The sequence below is a fragment of the Anarrhichthys ocellatus genome, unplaced genomic scaffold (assembly GCF_004355925.1).
Source record: "Anarrhichthys ocellatus isolate YVR2014 unplaced genomic scaffold, GSC_Weel_1.0 scaffold11, whole genome shotgun sequence".
NCBI classification, from domain to species: domain Eukaryota; kingdom Metazoa; phylum Chordata; class Actinopteri; order Perciformes; family Anarhichadidae; genus Anarrhichthys; species Anarrhichthys ocellatus.
The window spans coordinates 5577916-5594719 of record NW_022280041.1 but is presented as its reverse complement, the minus strand read 5'-3'; the positions used below and the strand labels follow the sequence as shown (position 1 = coordinate 5594719).

General features: G+C 41.5%; 3 protein-coding genes across 4 annotated transcripts; all 3 read left to right on the top strand.

Moving 5' to 3' along the window:
* Nucleotides 1–2041: 2041 nt before the first annotated feature.
* LOC116385683 (cellular tumor antigen p53-like) lies at nucleotides 2042–7822 on the top strand. The gene is made up of 10 exons (XM_031851355.1): nucleotides 2042–2165; nucleotides 3067–3212; nucleotides 3314–3578; nucleotides 4582–4756; nucleotides 4865–4977; nucleotides 5327–5436; nucleotides 5619–5743; nucleotides 5829–5920; nucleotides 6008–6078; nucleotides 6399–7822. Exons 2-10 carry the CDS (start codon nucleotides 3124–3126, stop codon nucleotides 6493–6495), a joined length of 1137 nt encoding a protein of 378 aa, XP_031707215.1. The 5' UTR covers nucleotides 2042–2165; nucleotides 3067–3123; the 3' UTR covers nucleotides 6496–7822.
* A 95-nt stretch (nucleotides 7823–7917) lies between these two features.
* On the top strand, nucleotides 7918–13447 carry LOC116385682 (receptor-type tyrosine-protein phosphatase eta). 2 transcript variants are annotated; one of them, XM_031851354.1, is made up of 12 exons: nucleotides 7918–8095; nucleotides 8184–8277; nucleotides 8720–8811; nucleotides 9074–9521; nucleotides 9747–9998; nucleotides 10078–10329; nucleotides 10616–10739; nucleotides 11032–11174; nucleotides 11291–11548; nucleotides 11968–12234; nucleotides 12429–12526; nucleotides 12756–13447. In XM_031851354.1, the coding sequence occupies exons 2-12, from the start codon at nucleotides 8232–8234 to the stop codon at nucleotides 12834–12836; spliced, it is 2061 nt and encodes a 686-aa protein (XP_031707214.1). In that variant the 5' UTR covers nucleotides 7918–8095; nucleotides 8184–8231; the 3' UTR covers nucleotides 12837–13447. The 2 variants fall into 2 exon arrangements, with proteins under 2 accessions (XP_031707214.1, XP_031707213.1); XM_031851353.1 differs by having other exon boundaries at nucleotides 8181–8277.
* Nucleotides 13448–13721: 274 nt separating this feature from the next.
* Nucleotides 13722–16738, top strand: LOC116385719 (killer cell lectin-like receptor subfamily G member 1). The gene is made up of 6 exons (XM_031851409.1): nucleotides 13722–13809; nucleotides 14324–14425; nucleotides 14571–14702; nucleotides 14828–14988; nucleotides 15087–15211; nucleotides 16562–16738. Exons 1-6 carry the CDS (start codon nucleotides 13761–13763, stop codon nucleotides 16677–16679), a joined length of 687 nt encoding a protein of 228 aa, XP_031707269.1. The 5' UTR covers nucleotides 13722–13760; the 3' UTR covers nucleotides 16680–16738.
* The last annotated feature ends 66 nt before the right edge of the window (nucleotides 16739–16804 follow it).

Sequence of the window (16804 nt, the reverse complement as noted above, 5' to 3'; positions counted from 1 at the left end):
AAAGGCAACTGTACCAAATTACACTCATCTACAGACTACCAACCACAATTTCACAAAGTTCAAAAAGAGCAGTAGACGTGCATTCAGTTCACTAAAGTTAACATTTAATTAAAATGACCAAATTGTAATCAGTGACGAATGTGAGCAACGAAATAAAACAATTATCCATATCCAAACAATTAAATGAACAATAAATATTAAAAATATTTCAGAAAGAAGTAATTTACTTTAAAAATTCTAAATACATTTAAAATCTAACCCAAGGTAAGGCACGTGCTGCACAGAGGTGCTGTGCTGAACACAAGCCACATATGCTCAAGACACAATGCCACCAAGAGGAATGAATCAACATTTTGGGGAAATACGCTTCTCTATGTGATGAGAAGATTACCTCTCACTTCAAGGCTAGTTCCTAGTCTATTCTCCATGTAGCTGCGTATAGCAACACACCTTATGACCACTACCAAATTATAATTAGATGTGAAAAGTTAATTCTTATGTATGGCGCTCTCTGTCTGCAGTCATTCTGGACCGTATCCCTTGTAACCACTGGAGAGGATTCAAAACAGACACACATTGACACGCTCATGTGGGCTCTCGTCCTGCCTCATGACGTGCACACCTCGAGAAAATAATGAATTGCACATAACATTCTGCTGCAACATTGTGCAAAATCTATTTTCTCTCTCTGCCCGGACCCTGCCCTGTGAGACCTCACTATTGGATCAAGTTCATAGTGGACTTGCTGGCACCATCAGCACATTTACTCAAAGGTCAAACAGCCACCTGGCCGAAGAGTGGCACCAGTAACGGCTGTCTACCCAGAAGGATAGATGAGAATCAACTTTCAGTGCGTACTCTTTGGATGTGACTCTTGCCAGTTCAGGACAAGACATAAGCAGGTTGGCTTGACCGCAGCTGCAAACCCCCGAGTGAGGTCCTGCTCTGAGTTTCTCTGCAGCTCTGGACCCCAGTGGTGGAGAAGTTTATCTAATCAGCACAGGGGCATTTGAAGGGTGGTGAAAGGCGACGTCATCCAGCCTGTAAATGCAGATTATAAAATCAATAAACAGTGTTAAAGTATGAAATTAACAAAGTCAAAAGTCTAGTTTTAGGATATCCGAAACCATGCGGGAAACCACCACTGACAGTCCTCGGGTAAGATGGTAACCCTGTCCACTCCAGGGATGTTGCTTCAAAGTAGACCTCTGACCTCACTGGAGAGGGGGAAAAAGTGTGTGGGTTCACCCCTCACAGATAGGTTTACAGTAACAGGTGTTACAACTGACTACTTTGCATTTTTAGTAATTATTATCCTTTGGAGTATGTCATCGAACCAAAGGATTATAATAATAACAAGGAACTAGAGTTTGTTTTTATTTTAATTTACACCATGGTTTCTGAGAGCAAAATATACATTATGTACAGCATCCGCATATGTGTTTTGATTTTATGTGAATGTAAGCTTTTGCCACAGAAATTACAATTTATGACTTGGGATACGTAATAGCTAAGTCAGCCACCAATGGTGCAAATGAAGCAAGAGTTTTGGTTATTAGAAAACTGCTTAAATTGTGCACCAACTGAATATATTTACAATAAATTGCGGGGTTGGAGTAAAGTCTCCTTTTTTTTTTGAAAAATCCATTTTTATTTTCCAAACGTCAGGATGTCGTTTGTTACGTTCATGCTCAGGAGAAGCTTGTAGTTTATTTGATGCATAAATTGTGTTTATTTTGGATAAAAAATGGAAATTAACTTTAGTCAATTTAAAATTCATCAACACGTAGTTTAGTCACAATACAACCGTGACCGGGACTTAAACATTGCTAATAGTCATTCACATATACAGCCATGGTTATTGCAGAAATCCATTTGTTATGAACGTTCGTTTTGAAATTGCAATATTTCCGATAGTCCTGAATGCAGCGGAAGCGTTACGCGATGTCGCATGTACGCACGTCGGAGGCCACAACGCTCTGTGATTGGTCAGTGAACGGGATTAAAAGACCGCCCCTCCCCCTTCCTCTTTGTGGAGTTCCCCGACAACAACGTGCTCCGCTTAAACTCAAAATATTTTGGACTTTTTTCGGCTGTTTCGGCTCGCCTCCTCTACTCCCAACTGTGACTCACCTTTCTCGGACAGCGGTAGCGGGACACACAAGGTAGCCGTGTAGTCACACATATCTAGTTATTTACACCAAGCCCCCGAAAGACACTCTTTTGTCCGATTAAGAAAGTTTTACGACACTTTTAGCTAACGTTAGTCGGTCGCATTACAAAACGTAGTGCTAGCGTCATTAGCTTGTTAAGCTAACGCTGAGCTCGCTAGTCAACAAAACTGCAAGTGCGTTTTAATTGCAAACCGAACCCTGTCATACAGTCGGCATGTTTGTTGCTTGCCAGCACATTTTGGCGTTTAGTGAAGTTGTATTCCTCGAGTTAGTGTGAGAGAGTTAACTCAGGGGCCTCGGTTTGTGTGGGCCTCCTGCGTTAAGTTAATATTAGCTAACGTTAGCCACTGCGATGGTTTCTCGTGCTGTTTGTTTTGGGAGGCGCCAATTGTCTGTTTCCATTTCAAACTGGCTAACGTTAAGTGACGTATCCATTTCTCTTGTAGTGTATTTGTCTAATTAAATTGTCACCAACGTTAGTGAGCTGAAGGCCTAACTTGTTTTCAACTTAGTTAACTTGTATTTCCTGTGTGGCTGAAACCAGCATTTATTATTTTATCAATTAGAAAGTCAAACGTTTCCTGGCCTCATCTTCTAAAATGTAGGGATTTGCTAAGTTTCCCTCTTTTGTTATTTAATTGTAAATCAAATATTTTTGTGTTTTACTCAGACAAAAACAAACTAATTGGCTGTTGTAAATCACTATTTTCTGTCATTTAATTCACCTAACAATCGATTATTCATACACTTAAACTAATGAATTAATAATATAAATGAGTGCATGTCAAACACTAATTAGTTTAACAGGAAACTAGTTAAACTGATAATTTGATCAAGATGTTTTTACATTACCTCATTGGTCTAACTCTTACTTCCTGTTGATACCCTTCAGCACTCCGGAAATTTGGCTCTTCCTAATTCTTTCTCAACCGGAAAAGGAGGGGAAATAATGATGGAAGAGCAAGGTTTTGAAGGTTTGTCTTTGAGCCAGGCCCTGCCGCTCAGCCAGGACGACTCATTCAAAGAGTTTTGGAGGGGGTAAGTTGTGTTTTGATAGTAGATATAATTTGATGTCTTTCCATGTATTTTTTTCATGTCGGTTTACCACAAAAAAACAGTTAACCCGTTTGTTTTTGCAGATTAAAACCCTGTATCTCCACCATTCAAACGGTGACTGACGCGCCTCAGGAAACATGGACAGCTGGGAACATGTATGACTCAATCTCTCAAGTGCTGAATGAGGGCTTTGATGAGAATCTGTTTGAGCTGTCAATGGAGATGCCTACGACAGACAGTGTTACTCCCCCTTCCTCCACCGTCCCGGTTACAACCGACTACCCGGGGGAATATGGCTTCCAGCTTCGCTTCCAGAAGTCTGGCACTGCCAAGTCCGTCACCTCCACCGTAAGTAATCCCAGGCCTAAGATCTAGATCGTCTGTTGATTTCATGTATTGTAAACTGACTGGTGTGTGTGTGTGATTTAACAGAATTAAACAGAATGTAAATGTTGGACCACAAATATCAAAGTTCAACAGGACACGCAGCAGATTATCCTGCAACCACACTTGGCAAGGAGCAGCAGTTTGAGCCCCTTGTAGGAGACAAAGGGGATTTCTACAGATCCTCAGTTCCGCCAGTCACTCCTCAACTGAGTTTTTTCACCCATAGTTAAAAAAATAATTGCGTTAACTCTGCTCCTGTGTTGTTTTAATTCACTTTAATAAATCCAACTTTATTCAAAGATTTTCTTCAAATTTAAAGGTTTTACTACAGTTAACTCACTCATCCGTCTCTTAAGGTTTTATCACCAACACAGTTATTTAAACTTGTGTGTAAAACACAGAAATAGTCTTGAATAGACAGTTAAAATCTTACCTTGGAATCACGTGTAAAATCCGTTCTCTTGTAGATGACATGGTGGCATTCGTGTGGAATCTCATTCATTGTGACGATTCGCCAGATTGTGAGGTCCAGAGTCAGTCACTGCGTTTGAAGAGCCAATGGCATTAATGTTTGCTCGGTGACTCGCCCAGCAGTGGGCTGCAGTTGGCCGGTTTAGTTGAAGTTAGGGTGGTCTTCTCTGAGACTCCCGCCCCCCTGCAACTCCTGCTCTGGTCTGTGTGAGAGTTGCTGTCTGGTTGTAAAGCCCAACTCTGACATGACGGGACATGTTCCTGCGCTCTCTTCCTCCAGCACCGAATGGGTTAAAACGGACTAAAGCGAGGTAAAAATGTCCTTTTTCATCTGACATATCTGCCCTGGTTTGGAGAACCTCGCATGTAGTTTTTATTCTTTTGGAGAAGAAATAGTTTATGAGGACTTTTAGAATAGTGTTTAGTCCAGTTCTTGTCATTTGAATCCTCTCTTACATACTCTCACTTCTGTTGTCCCTGTGCTTTCTCTCAGTATTCAGAGAGTCTCAACAAGTTGTATTGCCAGCTGGCAAAGACCAGCCCGGTTGAAGTGCTCGTGAGCAAGGAGCTTCTTTTGGGTGCCGTTTTCAGGGCCACTGCAGTTTATAAGAAGACCGAACATGTGGCCGAAGTGGTCCGCAGATGTCCCCATCACCAGAATGAGGACGGTAAGGAAAATGTTTCAGTGGAAGAATGTTTGTCTTTGCTATAGTTTGACTGTGAGCCTGATTATATCTGAGGTGATTAAATACTTTTCTTATCTGTTCTCCTTTCAGCTGCAGAGCATCGCAGCCATCTGATCAGAGTGGAGGGCAGCCAGAGAGCTCAGTATTTTGAAGATCCGCACACAAAGAGGCAGAGTGTGACTGTCCCCTACGAGCCCCCACAGGTGCGACTGCCCCATTCGATTTGTCCGAGGGGGAACTTGTCTTCTATAGCAGTTATTTTTTTTTTTTTTTTTTTAACACTTCACATATCCTAATATGTGAACCTCGAATATTTTCTACGTGAGTATATGAACCGAAAACAGCGTGTCACATTTTAGCCTGAGAATTCAATGTTCATAAAGTACATTGTGAAACCATCCATGAATGTGTTTCCCCCCCAAAAAAGGCTGCATTAGGACTCCCAGAGGAGTCGATTAGGACTTAAATAATAAGTAAAGTTGCCCTTTTCCCCCCCGATTGTACACAATCATACCAGCAGTAAATACGATTGTTCTTCTCTTCCTGTTTCAGTTGGGCTCAGAGATAACGACCATCCTGCTGAGCTTCATGTGCAACAGTTCCTGCATGGGGGGCATGAACCGCAGACCCATCCTCACCATCCTGACCCTCGAGACTCCAGAGTAAGTGTTGCTTCTCTCTGAACAGATGTGAGGGGTTTGGTGGGGCTCTGGGTGTATCGTTTGGGTATAAAGAAGTTGTTTTGCCACTTTTTTTTTTTGCTAAGAATGTCCCTTCATTTGTTTGTGCTGCCTCGGAAAGCATTTTTTTTTTTTACTCTTTACTTCTTACATCTTCTTCCCAGGGGACTTGTTTTAGGCCGGAGGTGCTTCGAGGTGCGTGTCTGTGCTTGTCCAGGCAGGGACCGCAAATCTGAGGAGGAAAGTAAAGCCAAGATGCAGAGCGGCACCAAACAAACTAAAAAACGCAGTAAGTATTTGTTGCATTTCTCGAGGTTTCAGTTTTCCGCCTCGGCTTTCCGTTTCCTTGCTAACCTCACGTTTTGTTCCTTTAGAGAGCGGCCCTCCGGCTCCTGACACCACTTCCAAAAAGTCCAAGTTGGCCTCCAGTGCCGAGGAGGAGGATAAGGATGTCTATGTTCTGCATGTAAGTAAAGATGCGTACCGTTATAACGCTGGGCGTCTTTAGAAAGCGTTTCATTCTGTTTGATAAATCCCCTTTGATCTCCTGCAGGTTCGGGGTCGCGAGCGTTATGAGATGTTTAAGAAACTCAACGATGGTCAGGAGTTGCTGGACAAAGAAAAGTAAGAACTGCATCATTACTTTCAGTGGATTGAGCTTGTACCTTTATTATAGCATTATGATATATCTCAACATAGTCCACACATTAAGGCTGCTGCTCTTGTCATTGGTTATTTAAGAAATGTAAACTGTGTGTCTCTAACTGGATTTTAGCCTTAACTCCTCTGCTGTTTTTTAGAGATGACCTGCCACTAGAGGTCACTGCATATTTAAATCAAACCCACCTACCACAGGTCAACTGATTTCATTGTGTCATTAAAACCATTTCAATCAATCTGTCTTAATTCCCGACACTGGCTGGATTTGTCCTTTCTGTCCACAGCAAAACCAAGACCAAGGTGTCTGTGAAGCACGAGCTGGCTGTGCCGTCCAGCGGAAAGAGACTCCTGCAGAGAGGAGAGCGGAGCGACAGCGACTAAGAGGCTCGTCGTCTTCATCATGGGAACAAAATGTCCTCGCTTCCTCCTTCCACGTCATCGGGTTTATTTCAAGCTTTTACTTTAAAATCACCTCTTGTATGAGTACTCCAGAAAACTTGATTCAATAACTATGCTGCCTGATTGTTTACTGTACCAAGTGCTGGACAGTGTCTCGCTGTTTTTTTTTTTTGACGTTTGCCAATGAATAAAGGTTGACTAGATAACGCAGAGGAGAGCAGTTCATACTGTAAGCAGGTCTGCGTCGTCCTCAATGCCCTCATTGCATTTAGAGGTGTCCTGTGAAACGCTGCGACATCTTAAACTTTGAATCAGGAGTGTATTTCATCAGTGTTGATCTTGGCAGGGATTAGATTTTACATCAGTCATGTTACTCATAATGCATTATTTCGATTATGTCGAGTAAAACTGAAGAGATGTTTCTTGGTTTTTCATCGACTTTTGTTTTTATATTTGTCAAAAATAGTAATTATGATTTTGAGAAGCAGCTTGGTAAAATTAACAGATGTGTGGTTGCAAAAGGTCATAATAATAATAATAATAATAATAACACGAGTCACTGCCAGTCGTTTAAAGTCACACTACCTCCATTAATGTTGCGGTGTTACTGTACCAGTAGATCCTGCCACACTCTCCTGTAGGCTGTCAACCGGACCAAATGTTTCTGAGTAGATGTCCAACAATGAAAGTCAGAAATGGGAACAAATTGTGTGTTTTTTGGGGAAATGAACAGCAGATTTGGTAGATTATGGGGCTGGCTGGATCACCCCAAAAGTTAATCAGCTTTTAGTATTTGTAACTTTTTCATACAGCGCAGAACAGAAGTTGATACCGGTGGGAAAAAAAGAGCAATTTTGACAGAAATACAGGAAAATGTGGACAGTAAATTTGCAACGGAACACATACGGACATAACATAGCAAGAGAATCACCGTAAAAGGATTTATAAGGTGCAAACCACTCTGTTTAGATACCAAAACTATTTCCCGTTTACACTAATGTGATTGACATTTTGTCATTTCTGCTGACCATGCAATTTTTTTACTTATTCAGCACTTCAGTTTGGTGTGACCAATCACTGCCAGTCAATTGAACCACTTTTTCTTTTACACTGCCAAAAAAAAGAAGTATATTTTATGTTTTTTCTCTGTTTTATTTCTGTTTCTTAATGGATTATTTTGGGAACTTTAGTTTTGTAGAAGAGGTTTTTCTTTCTATATTTTTCATTGTTATTGTTTTTCACTTTTTTTTGTACTAATTTGCATTTTGTTACTAAAGCTTTAAGCAAAAAATAAATTCATAAAGTCAAACTCGTCTTGCATTCTGTTACACAACATACACAGTTATTGCACTATTCATGACATCACCCCTCTTTATTCATATTAGTACTTTGCATGTTGGGAGGATGCAAACCAGCAGCACATTTCTTGCCTCGTGTTGTTGCTAGTCAAATGAGCTCTTTTTTACCTGTTGATCGTCCGTGTTGCTGGAACAGTCGTGTGTTATGTGAACGTCTCTCATAGCGAGAGATCATTTCCTTCTGTTCAGAGAAGCAGGTCACAGCTGAAGCATCAATAGCCTGGGTGAGTAGTGAGACATGTTCGTTATTTAGTTTAGCTTCATGTAGCTTAGATGAATTTGATTTGGTTCTTACTTATTATTTCACAGCAGCAGTCCTGTGAAGCTTCCCTGAATCTATAGGATCCACAGGAATCCAACATGGGAAAGTTATATCTCAAGGAGAAAGTGTTTTTATTAATTTCTTGTGAGTATAATTTCCTCTTAATGGTATTTATCTGTAAAATGTCTTTTTAAAGATGGAAGAAAAACAGTTGAAGCTGCAGTTAATGATTATCATTATTAAACTAAATTCCTGTTGAGGATATAGAGGTACAGTATTCTGTTTGTGGGGTAACCGAAGACATTTGGTCAGAGCAAAAGCGATTAATCGATTGGTTGATGGAGAGAAATCTGAATCTGCAGTTATTTATTTTTTAAAATCGTTAATGTTTAATTTTCATGCCAAACATGCTCTCGTCCTGCCTCCCAGATGTAACAGTTGTTTATTTTTAGATCATATTTAAACTGAATATTTTTGAAGGTTGGGTAAACAAAATCTGAATTTAAAGACGTCGCCTTGGGCTCTGATAAATCGTAGACCAGTGCCTCACAAACAGCAAATCTTCTGTCGGTATGTTTCTCTTCAGCTCTGGTGTTGATGTGCAGCGCTGCAGAGCGAGAGTACTTCCGTCATGATTGGCGGAACCTCACGTGGGCTGAGGCCAGGAAACACTGCCAGGTACAACTTGAAGCTCAGTTTATGTGTCACATTGTCTGATTTGAAATTGTGTTTGCTGCTAGTTTATACCCACAATAAACTGAGTTGAAAGCACTTTTGATTATATTACCATAGCTGTACAAATGTTGAAATCATAACCGTTGATTTATTCATTTTAAGTTGTCACGAGAACAGTAGACTCATCAACACTGACGGACAGTTTGTCCATTTAGTTCAGGCCCGTACCAAACAAAACCATCTTAATCTCTTCACGTCCTGTCAGGTCTGTTTCAAAGAGCTGGTGACAGTGACACCTGAAAACATCAAAACCATCTCCCAGAATCTCACCTCTGACAGCTGGGTCGGCCTCCGCAAGAACTTCTCCACCGACAATTCCATTATGTCCTGGTCCCGCTGGGCCGACGGGGAACCCCTCATCTTCCAGAACTGGTACCCTGGTTGGCCTGTGTTCAAATCCTCCTCGGCAAAAACATTCTGCTCATGCAACTGTCCAGAAACGACGACGAGCTTCATCGGATTCACAGAATCTACAAGCACAGCTGTGCCCACGATGCCAGTAATGTCAGAGTGTGTGCGATCACCTGTGCTGTCGTCGGATGACCCCGAGACTACAACGAACTACATTGAAGACTCCTGCGTGGCTATGCTCAGCTTTGGGGCCTGGGTTGAAAAGAACTGCACCGAGCTTCTGCCTTTCATATGTTATGAAGGTAGGACTCATTGAAAGCCCTCTCTTTGTTGTTGCCCCTGGGATTTCAGATCGCTTTTCATTTTAGAACAGCCATTCGCCTCAACCTCTAACATTGCTATAGTCTAATTGTACTTATTCAGAATATACACCTTATGTTTGAACTCGTACTCTGTGTATTTTTACCTTCGTGCATGTCGCTGCTTCTTTGCCAATTACCAAATCTTCCCCTTATTTCAAACCTCAGATCGTTTCTGTGGCCAAGCCACGGTCACCAACACCACTTCTGGGAGCGCTATCCTCACATGGCTACCCGGGCCCGGTGACATCGACCTTTACCGCGTTGAAGTAACAGTCGACAGAGAGCTAAAACAATTCCAGACCAAAAATTTGACCTATGACCTTGTCAACCTGGCAGCCGGCACCCACTGCTCCATCCAGGTGTTCCCTGTTAAGTGCGGCAGAGACCTTGACCCGCAGGAGACCGCCTTCTACATCAGTGAGTTTGCCTCCTTGTTTGTAAAATCAGTTTTTTTGTCCTGTTTTAAGAGGACTCTGATCACCAATCTTTTTTTCAGTACCAAACAAAGTGGAAAACCTCAATGTCACCAACGTGACAGAAACCTCAGTCTACCTGAGCTGGAACAAACCAGCTGGAAACGTGACTTTCTATCTCATCGTGGTCCAGGGTGGCGAGCAGATTCAAAGTAACACGGCGGGAAAAGAAGTCGACAGTTTGACACCTGGAAACCTGTACACATTCACTGTCCTCTCCGGAGTCGGGGACGGTTCTACTTTGAGTGAAGGGACCAACGTCACAACATACACCAGTGAGTTTAACTTAACGCAAATAAAATGATTATAATGCCGGACAGGACTGATGCAGCTGTGTTACACTTTATGCACTTTTTACACAGGAAGTACACTGTATGAATGAGACCAGTGAAAGCACATCTAAAGCTTGTTTATTTGTTAAATGAGGAAGCAGTTGGTTATTTGTTTCTCCCACAACATAAAATTCAAATCGGCGGATGCAAATTAGAGCCCCATCTGACCAGAACAGTGGCACCTTGTGAGACCGTTACTGACGTGGTTGTCTATTCATCTGTCTTTCAGAGCCTGGGAAAGTGTCCGACCTGAAGGTGTCTCAGAACACCATCAACTCACTGCAGCTTAACTGGCAGCGACCTGAAGGAAACGCCACAGGTTTCAGGGTGATGGCCATGAATGACAGTAATCTGTATGTATTTGTGGATGGACAGTCCAGACTGTACTTGCTTCCTTTACTTTTAAATTCAGGTATATTTATTTAATACAGTCTCACATGTATTCACAAGCAGACGCCAGGTGACGTTACGTGTAAAACAAAAATGCACAAATAGATGCAAAGTGTTAAAAGGTAATAAGGTAATAAGACCCAAGTTTAGATAAACTGATATTGTCTTTTAATTTCTGACAACTACACACAAGATACATCGCTGCTTCTGCCTGCCGCAGTTTGAGTAGTAAGCGACTGCTTCTCTTCCTCACAGCACGGTGTTTGATAAAAACGTGGACCAAACAGAAGTAAAAGTAACACCGCTGCCAATGGGCACCAAGATAACCCTCAGTGTGACGGCACTGACGGCCAATAACACCCTGGAGGGAGACAAAGTGACCGCCGTCGACTACACCGGTAACTCTGGGCTAATGGTTTAGCCTCTTTTGTTGGCCGATTGCTTGACAGAAACAACAAAAACTCTGTCCTGCTGTGTTGAATATCACTAATCTGACTTTGTGACTCCTGCATAGCTCCTGGACGAATTACAAACCTGATTTTGGAAACCACATTTCACTCCCTCACTGCCACGTGGATGTCATCTGCGGGTACTGCTCTATCTTTCATCGTCAAGCTCCATCTGGACGGCGAACTTGTAAAGACAATACAGAACCTCACTGAACCCAGGAAGAGCTTTGACGGACTGAAGGCTGCAGCCAATTACACAGTGATTGTCTCCACCTTTAGTGGACATGTCGAAGGCGCGCCAGTGGGAAGCTCCAACTTCACCAGTGAGTCACTTTTGGCGCTCGTTGTCTTTTCTCTGTATCTGTGTTTTAAGTCATAATTCTTAACACGCCGGTGGTTGATTTGGCGATAACCTGGTTACTGCTTCTAACAGCAAGTGAGATTCAGAAACACAAGTATTACTGACATAAGATTAATAACAGTGCAGGGAATGTCAGACTCCGACACTAATAAATAACAATACTTCTATATAAAGAGTTATTTACAGAATGTAAATGCATCAACTGGCTGCCAAAATGCCAACTTAATAGTTTCACAAATTGTGTACGATTCCTGAAAATCTATAACTTTAAAATCTGCTACTACAATCTTTGATCGAAGATATGAAACATTAATGATGAAAACACTTTGACTGATAATCGCTGCCTCATTTTCCCTCCCTTTCCCTTTCTCTTTTTTCCAGGGCTGTTGCCGCCTACTGATGCCAAGAGGATTTCCTCCGATAAACGACAGATCACCTTCGAGTGGACTACGGCTGAAAACAGAGCAAAAGTCAGTTACTCTGTCAGAATCAACGCCAGCTTCTGGGGCCACGACTATTCTGCTGTTGTGGATGACAAAACCAGCTACACGTTTGATAACTTGACGTCCGGGACTAAGTACACCTTCGAAGTGCGAAGCGAGGCGCATGGACAGAGCAGTACTCCGGCAGTTGTGTCACATTGTACAGGTGAGACTCTCAGGCCTGAAAAACCAGACAGGCTGTTGTGCACACTTTAGCCTATTAGCAGCTAACTATGTTGCTTTGTCGCTGATGGGCATTATGTATTCTTCCAGATGCTTATTCTACAGTATGAATGAGAGTGTGCCTCTTTGTTTTAGCTTCCTCTTCACACATCTCACAGTCTCGCTTTGTTCCCCCAGATGCAGAGAAAAGGGAAGTCAGTCTGTCTATGTTGTGCTCCTCGACCGAGTCTCTCTTCTGTGATAAAGACACCACGAGGGACACTGTCTTTGAACAGGTATGTCAATCACCACGGTGGCAAAAACAAAAACAGGGTTTGGGAGGTAAACTTAACAAGCAAAAGGTTGTTTTATTCTACAAAATACTCTTCTCTTCTAAAATAGTCAAAAAGTGCAGATTATCTGGAGTATGTGTGATAAGGACGGGCTCACTTTTGTGTTTTATAAACACAGTTGCTTTTAGAAGTCATGTCCATAAACAGATGGTGTTTGTGTGTTTTGTTGCAGTTACGTGAACATTTCAACGAGCTGTTGGGGGACAACATTTTCTGGAAACTGGAGAAGCTGGAAGGAACACAAGAAGCCTAATTACTTATTATTATTACTGTTGATTAATTGGTATTGGTGAAGGTATTTTAAGTGTTTTCTATCTTGGGTTTTTTTGCACTGTACTGCTGCTCAGGAAATATTGGGCCACATTGTTTCATATTTAGTGAAAAGCATTCAGATTTTATTTAAATCTAGTTCCAAGTTTACCGAGCTGATCGTGTCTTTTTTATTTAGTATTTTAATTTTAACAGCAAAATAATAATAATATAAAAAACTATTTTATACTTTTGCTGATTTCCTCTTGTTTTAAATGTCTTTTATACGATTGTTTTACCTGGATGTTGTTTTGCATACACGGCGCATTTCCACCAGGAATAGAAAATAAAAGATGCAATTGATGATAAAAAAAAGACATTTGTTGGTAAGTAAACAGAAAAAGACTTACTGGGTCAAAATAGTAAAGTAGTGAGTCAAATACTTGACTCAGTAAGTTCAAATCATGAGATAATAAACCAAACATTTCACTTACTAATTCAAAAATACAATGAGCATTTTTGTTTTTACCATGTTTAACTGTTTATATTATTTCCTTCCTGGCAGAAATTGGCTTCCTTTCTTCAGTAAAACAATTAAGAATTTATCATGTTCAAGCGCTCAATAAAGATTTCCAGATCAAGGTCCAGGTTTGTGTTGTATTTCTGCACATAAAACCCCTCCAGGCTCTGAGACGGTGCCGTTTATAAATAGTTACCACACACATTATAAGATGTCGGTACACCCTGACGGCTTCCTCTGTTAAACGCCACACAAGCAATGCCGAAGAGAACGGCTGTGATATGAGGAAGGGGCGGAGTGGTCACATTTCATTCAGCTTAAATGTGTGAAAGGGAGAAGGTGTAAATATGAGTCAACAAGCATGTGAAAGCAGTCAAAGTACGAGGAGAAAGAGCATCAAACTGCTGCATGGAGTTGAGAAACCAGGAGGAGGATGCAAAGAGGGAAACACCTGCAGGTTAGTTATAAAAAGCATCTCTACGACAACTAATGTAACAAAACTGCAATTTTATGTGAAGAGTTTGACCGAAATTCAAAGACGGAGCTTTAAAAAGACGACACTCCAAAGCAAGAGTCAATAGAAGAAACTGAAAGACTCTGAGCTGTGTTGTACTGTGACTTGCTGTTCAACTTGTCAGTACTTTGTGTACCTCCCCAAATATTTCACCTGCAGGCTGAACAATAACAAGCGAAGCTGCTGAAAGTACAAGTTTACTTCTGCATCAAGTGTCACAGTTTTTATCTTAACGGGTGTCAGAGGCCAGAGGGTAAAAGTGTGCACACATGAACTACTGATAAGCAAGTCATGATTTGATAAATACTTGATAATTGATGTGTGTTTTAGTCCTGAAATCACTGGTTAACATTGTCACTGTTTGTATCATCAACATGTAGAGAATATAAAATGTCATCGTCAATGACCGAGTTGTTTTTTTTCATGATTGTTGACGTTTTGTTTTTTACCACCACAGATGCAAGATGCTGTCAAACATGTCGGCTCACAATTCGAGTGGTTATTGCCGTGGCAGCAACAATCCTGGTCTCGGGACTTATTTGGTGTTTCGTATTATTTGGTGAGTATGAGTATCAGAGAATACCTCCTTTTCCTGTCACAACTATATTGTTCTTGAAATTACGACCCATCTTGAAGTAAATGTGGTGACAAAGTGAAACTCGCATTAAGTTACTTGTGGTCATTTGTCAAAATGAATTTGTCAGCCACGTGGACGGCAGCACCAGAAGTGGATCAGACCTCCAAAACGTCAGGAGAGGAGATGATGACGGAGCGACTGCAGCAGTGCCAAAAACAGCGCCATGATGTTGACCTGATGCTCCACGCTGCCACTCGTGGTGATTTACATGCTGCACATTGTGACATCTAGTAGATTTAACGGATGAAGTGGTGAAGGCTCTCCTGAAATGATTATATCGAGGATCTTTACCCTATACTTTCATCCTCCTCCTGCTGTTTGTAGACTCCAGGTGCAGTTTGTGTCCAGACGGATGGCGGTGGTGGAGGAGTCGCTGCTACTTCTTTTCAGTGGGGCTGCAGGAAGATCGTCGGTGGAACGAGAGCGCTGAGTTCTGCCTGCAACACAACAGCAGCCTGGCTGTGATCAAAGACTCTGCAGAGATGGTAGGAGAAGGAGAAGGGGTAACCAGACTGGAAACACTTGGTAGCATTTCTGTCCCCAAAATGGAAATAAAGTCCTGTAAATGTTGCTTCCTCCTCAGGAATTTATCCAAAGTGTGATGAGGACGTTCCCTCACTTGCCCTTCATGTGGATCGGACTGACAGACGCTAAGCAGGAGGGTCAGTGGCTCTGGTTGGACGGGACAGACATCCAGCACTCCATGCCGTAAGTCCAGAGGGACGGGCACAAACGTTCTTCACATGAAGGATTGAATAACAGAGATATTGAGCATCTTAGCACAACGGTGACAGGAGAGATATATAGGAGAATATCCTGTAGATCAGCTTTGAGACATTCCTCACTGCAAGATAGGTGAACTATTATCCTTTGTTTTTCTACAGAATCTACTTAAACCAGATTTGCAGGCACCATTATGGTAACTGGCACATTAACATCACAGCTCAAACAAACTGTGCTTATTTATGTATCCCATTTTAGACATTTGTTTGTGAATACAAAAATATTAGTGAAGATGCAGTAGAGAGAAATCATTTTATTTATCCCATGGGGGGGAATTTCAGTGTTACAGCAGCATCCAAGTCAGGCAAAACACCAACAAATGAAAGAAACAAAATACGACAAATTAAAAAATAATAATATATAATATTTATGGGTTTGTAATTAATAATGTTTTCTTCAGAAAGTTTCCTGCATAGAACTACGTAATATGGTACTGATTTGATAAAAAACTTCTTAAGAGTAGCGCTGCTTTTAAACCCAAGTCAATATGAATTCACTCATTGTGGGAAACATTGTTCTTCATACTGTATATGTCGAATCTTTATCTTGTCTGTTGACAAATTTGACATTTTTGAATGTTCAGCTGGCCTACTGTGCATTAATTGAACACTGTATTTACAGTATTTTACCGTCATTAGTATTAAATTACATAGTTCTTAGCAGGAAACTTCCTTGGAAACTCCTAAGAGATACAGACCTGTAACATAATGAATAAAAGATGAGAAGACCAAACGCAGAACCATATTGAATATTCACTGAACAATGACAGAGCCAGTAACTTTAGCTCTTATAACCCAGTAGACATTGATAGAAAACACATTCCTGACCTGTACTGGTGTATTTTCATAAACATCATAAAACATATATTTCAATTCTGTTTGCTTTACTAAGAAAATATAACACATTTATATAAGCATATGCACATATACACGGACATACAACTGATTCTATCTTTCTACATGTAATGTAAGTATTTAATACGCAATATTTAGAAGCTTCTCACTGTTCACCGTGTGACGGCCCGTTCTGACGGGGAACTTAAGCCGTTATATCCATCTGTGCTCTTTTCAAAGCAACCAGACTCCATTGACAAAAACAGTACTTTGACCTCACAGAACATGGGTTGCTGGTCTACCGCTGCCTCGACCGGTTTGTTTGTGTTATTGCGTGACTGCAGTGAATCCAAACTAACCCTTTAAAACACCAAATCCACACAGTAACAAACTACAACGCTGTCCGGTGTCCTCTCTCATCACCTACCTGTGTGTTCTGAAGGGGGACGGTGGAGTGGGATGCTGATCACAGGGACTGTGCAGACCTGAGGGGAGGTGGGAGTCTCTTCGCCTCCAGCTGTGAGGCTTATGGACCCTGGGCGTGTAAGAGAGACTCCTGACACACATCTCCATGTAAAGCGATGTATTTACTTGAGGGATAAAGTCAGCTCTGCAGGGGGGGGGGGGGGGGGGGGGGATGGATTTGTAGAAGGGAATAAGAGGGAGAATTTGGTTTTTTTTTTTT

Coding starts and splice junctions, on each gene's coding strand:
- LOC116385683 (XM_031851355.1), top strand. CDS start 3,124: ATGATGGAAGAGCAAGGTTTTGAAGGTTTGTCTTTGAGCCAGGCCCTG. Junction 3,579..4,581: donor CCAAGTCCGTCACCTCCACC/GTAAGTAATCCC, acceptor GCTTTCTCTCAG/TATTCAGAGAGTCTCAACAA. Junction 5,437..5,618: donor CTGACCCTCGAGACTCCAGA/GTAAGTGTTGCT, acceptor TCTTCTTCCCAG/GGGACTTGTTTTAGGCCGGA.
- LOC116385682 (XM_031851354.1), top strand. CDS start 8,232: ATGGGAAAGTTATATCTCAAGGAGAAAGTGTTTTTATTAATTTCTT. Junction 8,278..8,719: donor AGTGTTTTTATTAATTTCTT/GTGAGTATAATT, acceptor GTTTCTCTTCAG/CTCTGGTGTTGATGTGCAGC. Junction 8,812..9,073: donor AGGCCAGGAAACACTGCCAG/GTACAACTTGAA, acceptor ACGTCCTGTCAG/GTCTGTTTCAAAGAGCTGGT.
- LOC116385719 (XM_031851409.1), top strand. CDS start 13,761: ATGGAGTTGAGAAACCAGGAGGAGGATGCAAAGAGGGAAACACCTGCA. Junction 14,703..14,827: donor GCTCCACGCTGCCACTCGTG/GTGATTTACATG, acceptor TGCTGTTTGTAG/ACTCCAGGTGCAGTTTGTGT. Junction 15,212..16,561: donor GACATCCAGCACTCCATGCC/GTAAGTCCAGAG, acceptor TGTGTTCTGAAG/GGGGACGGTGGAGTGGGATG.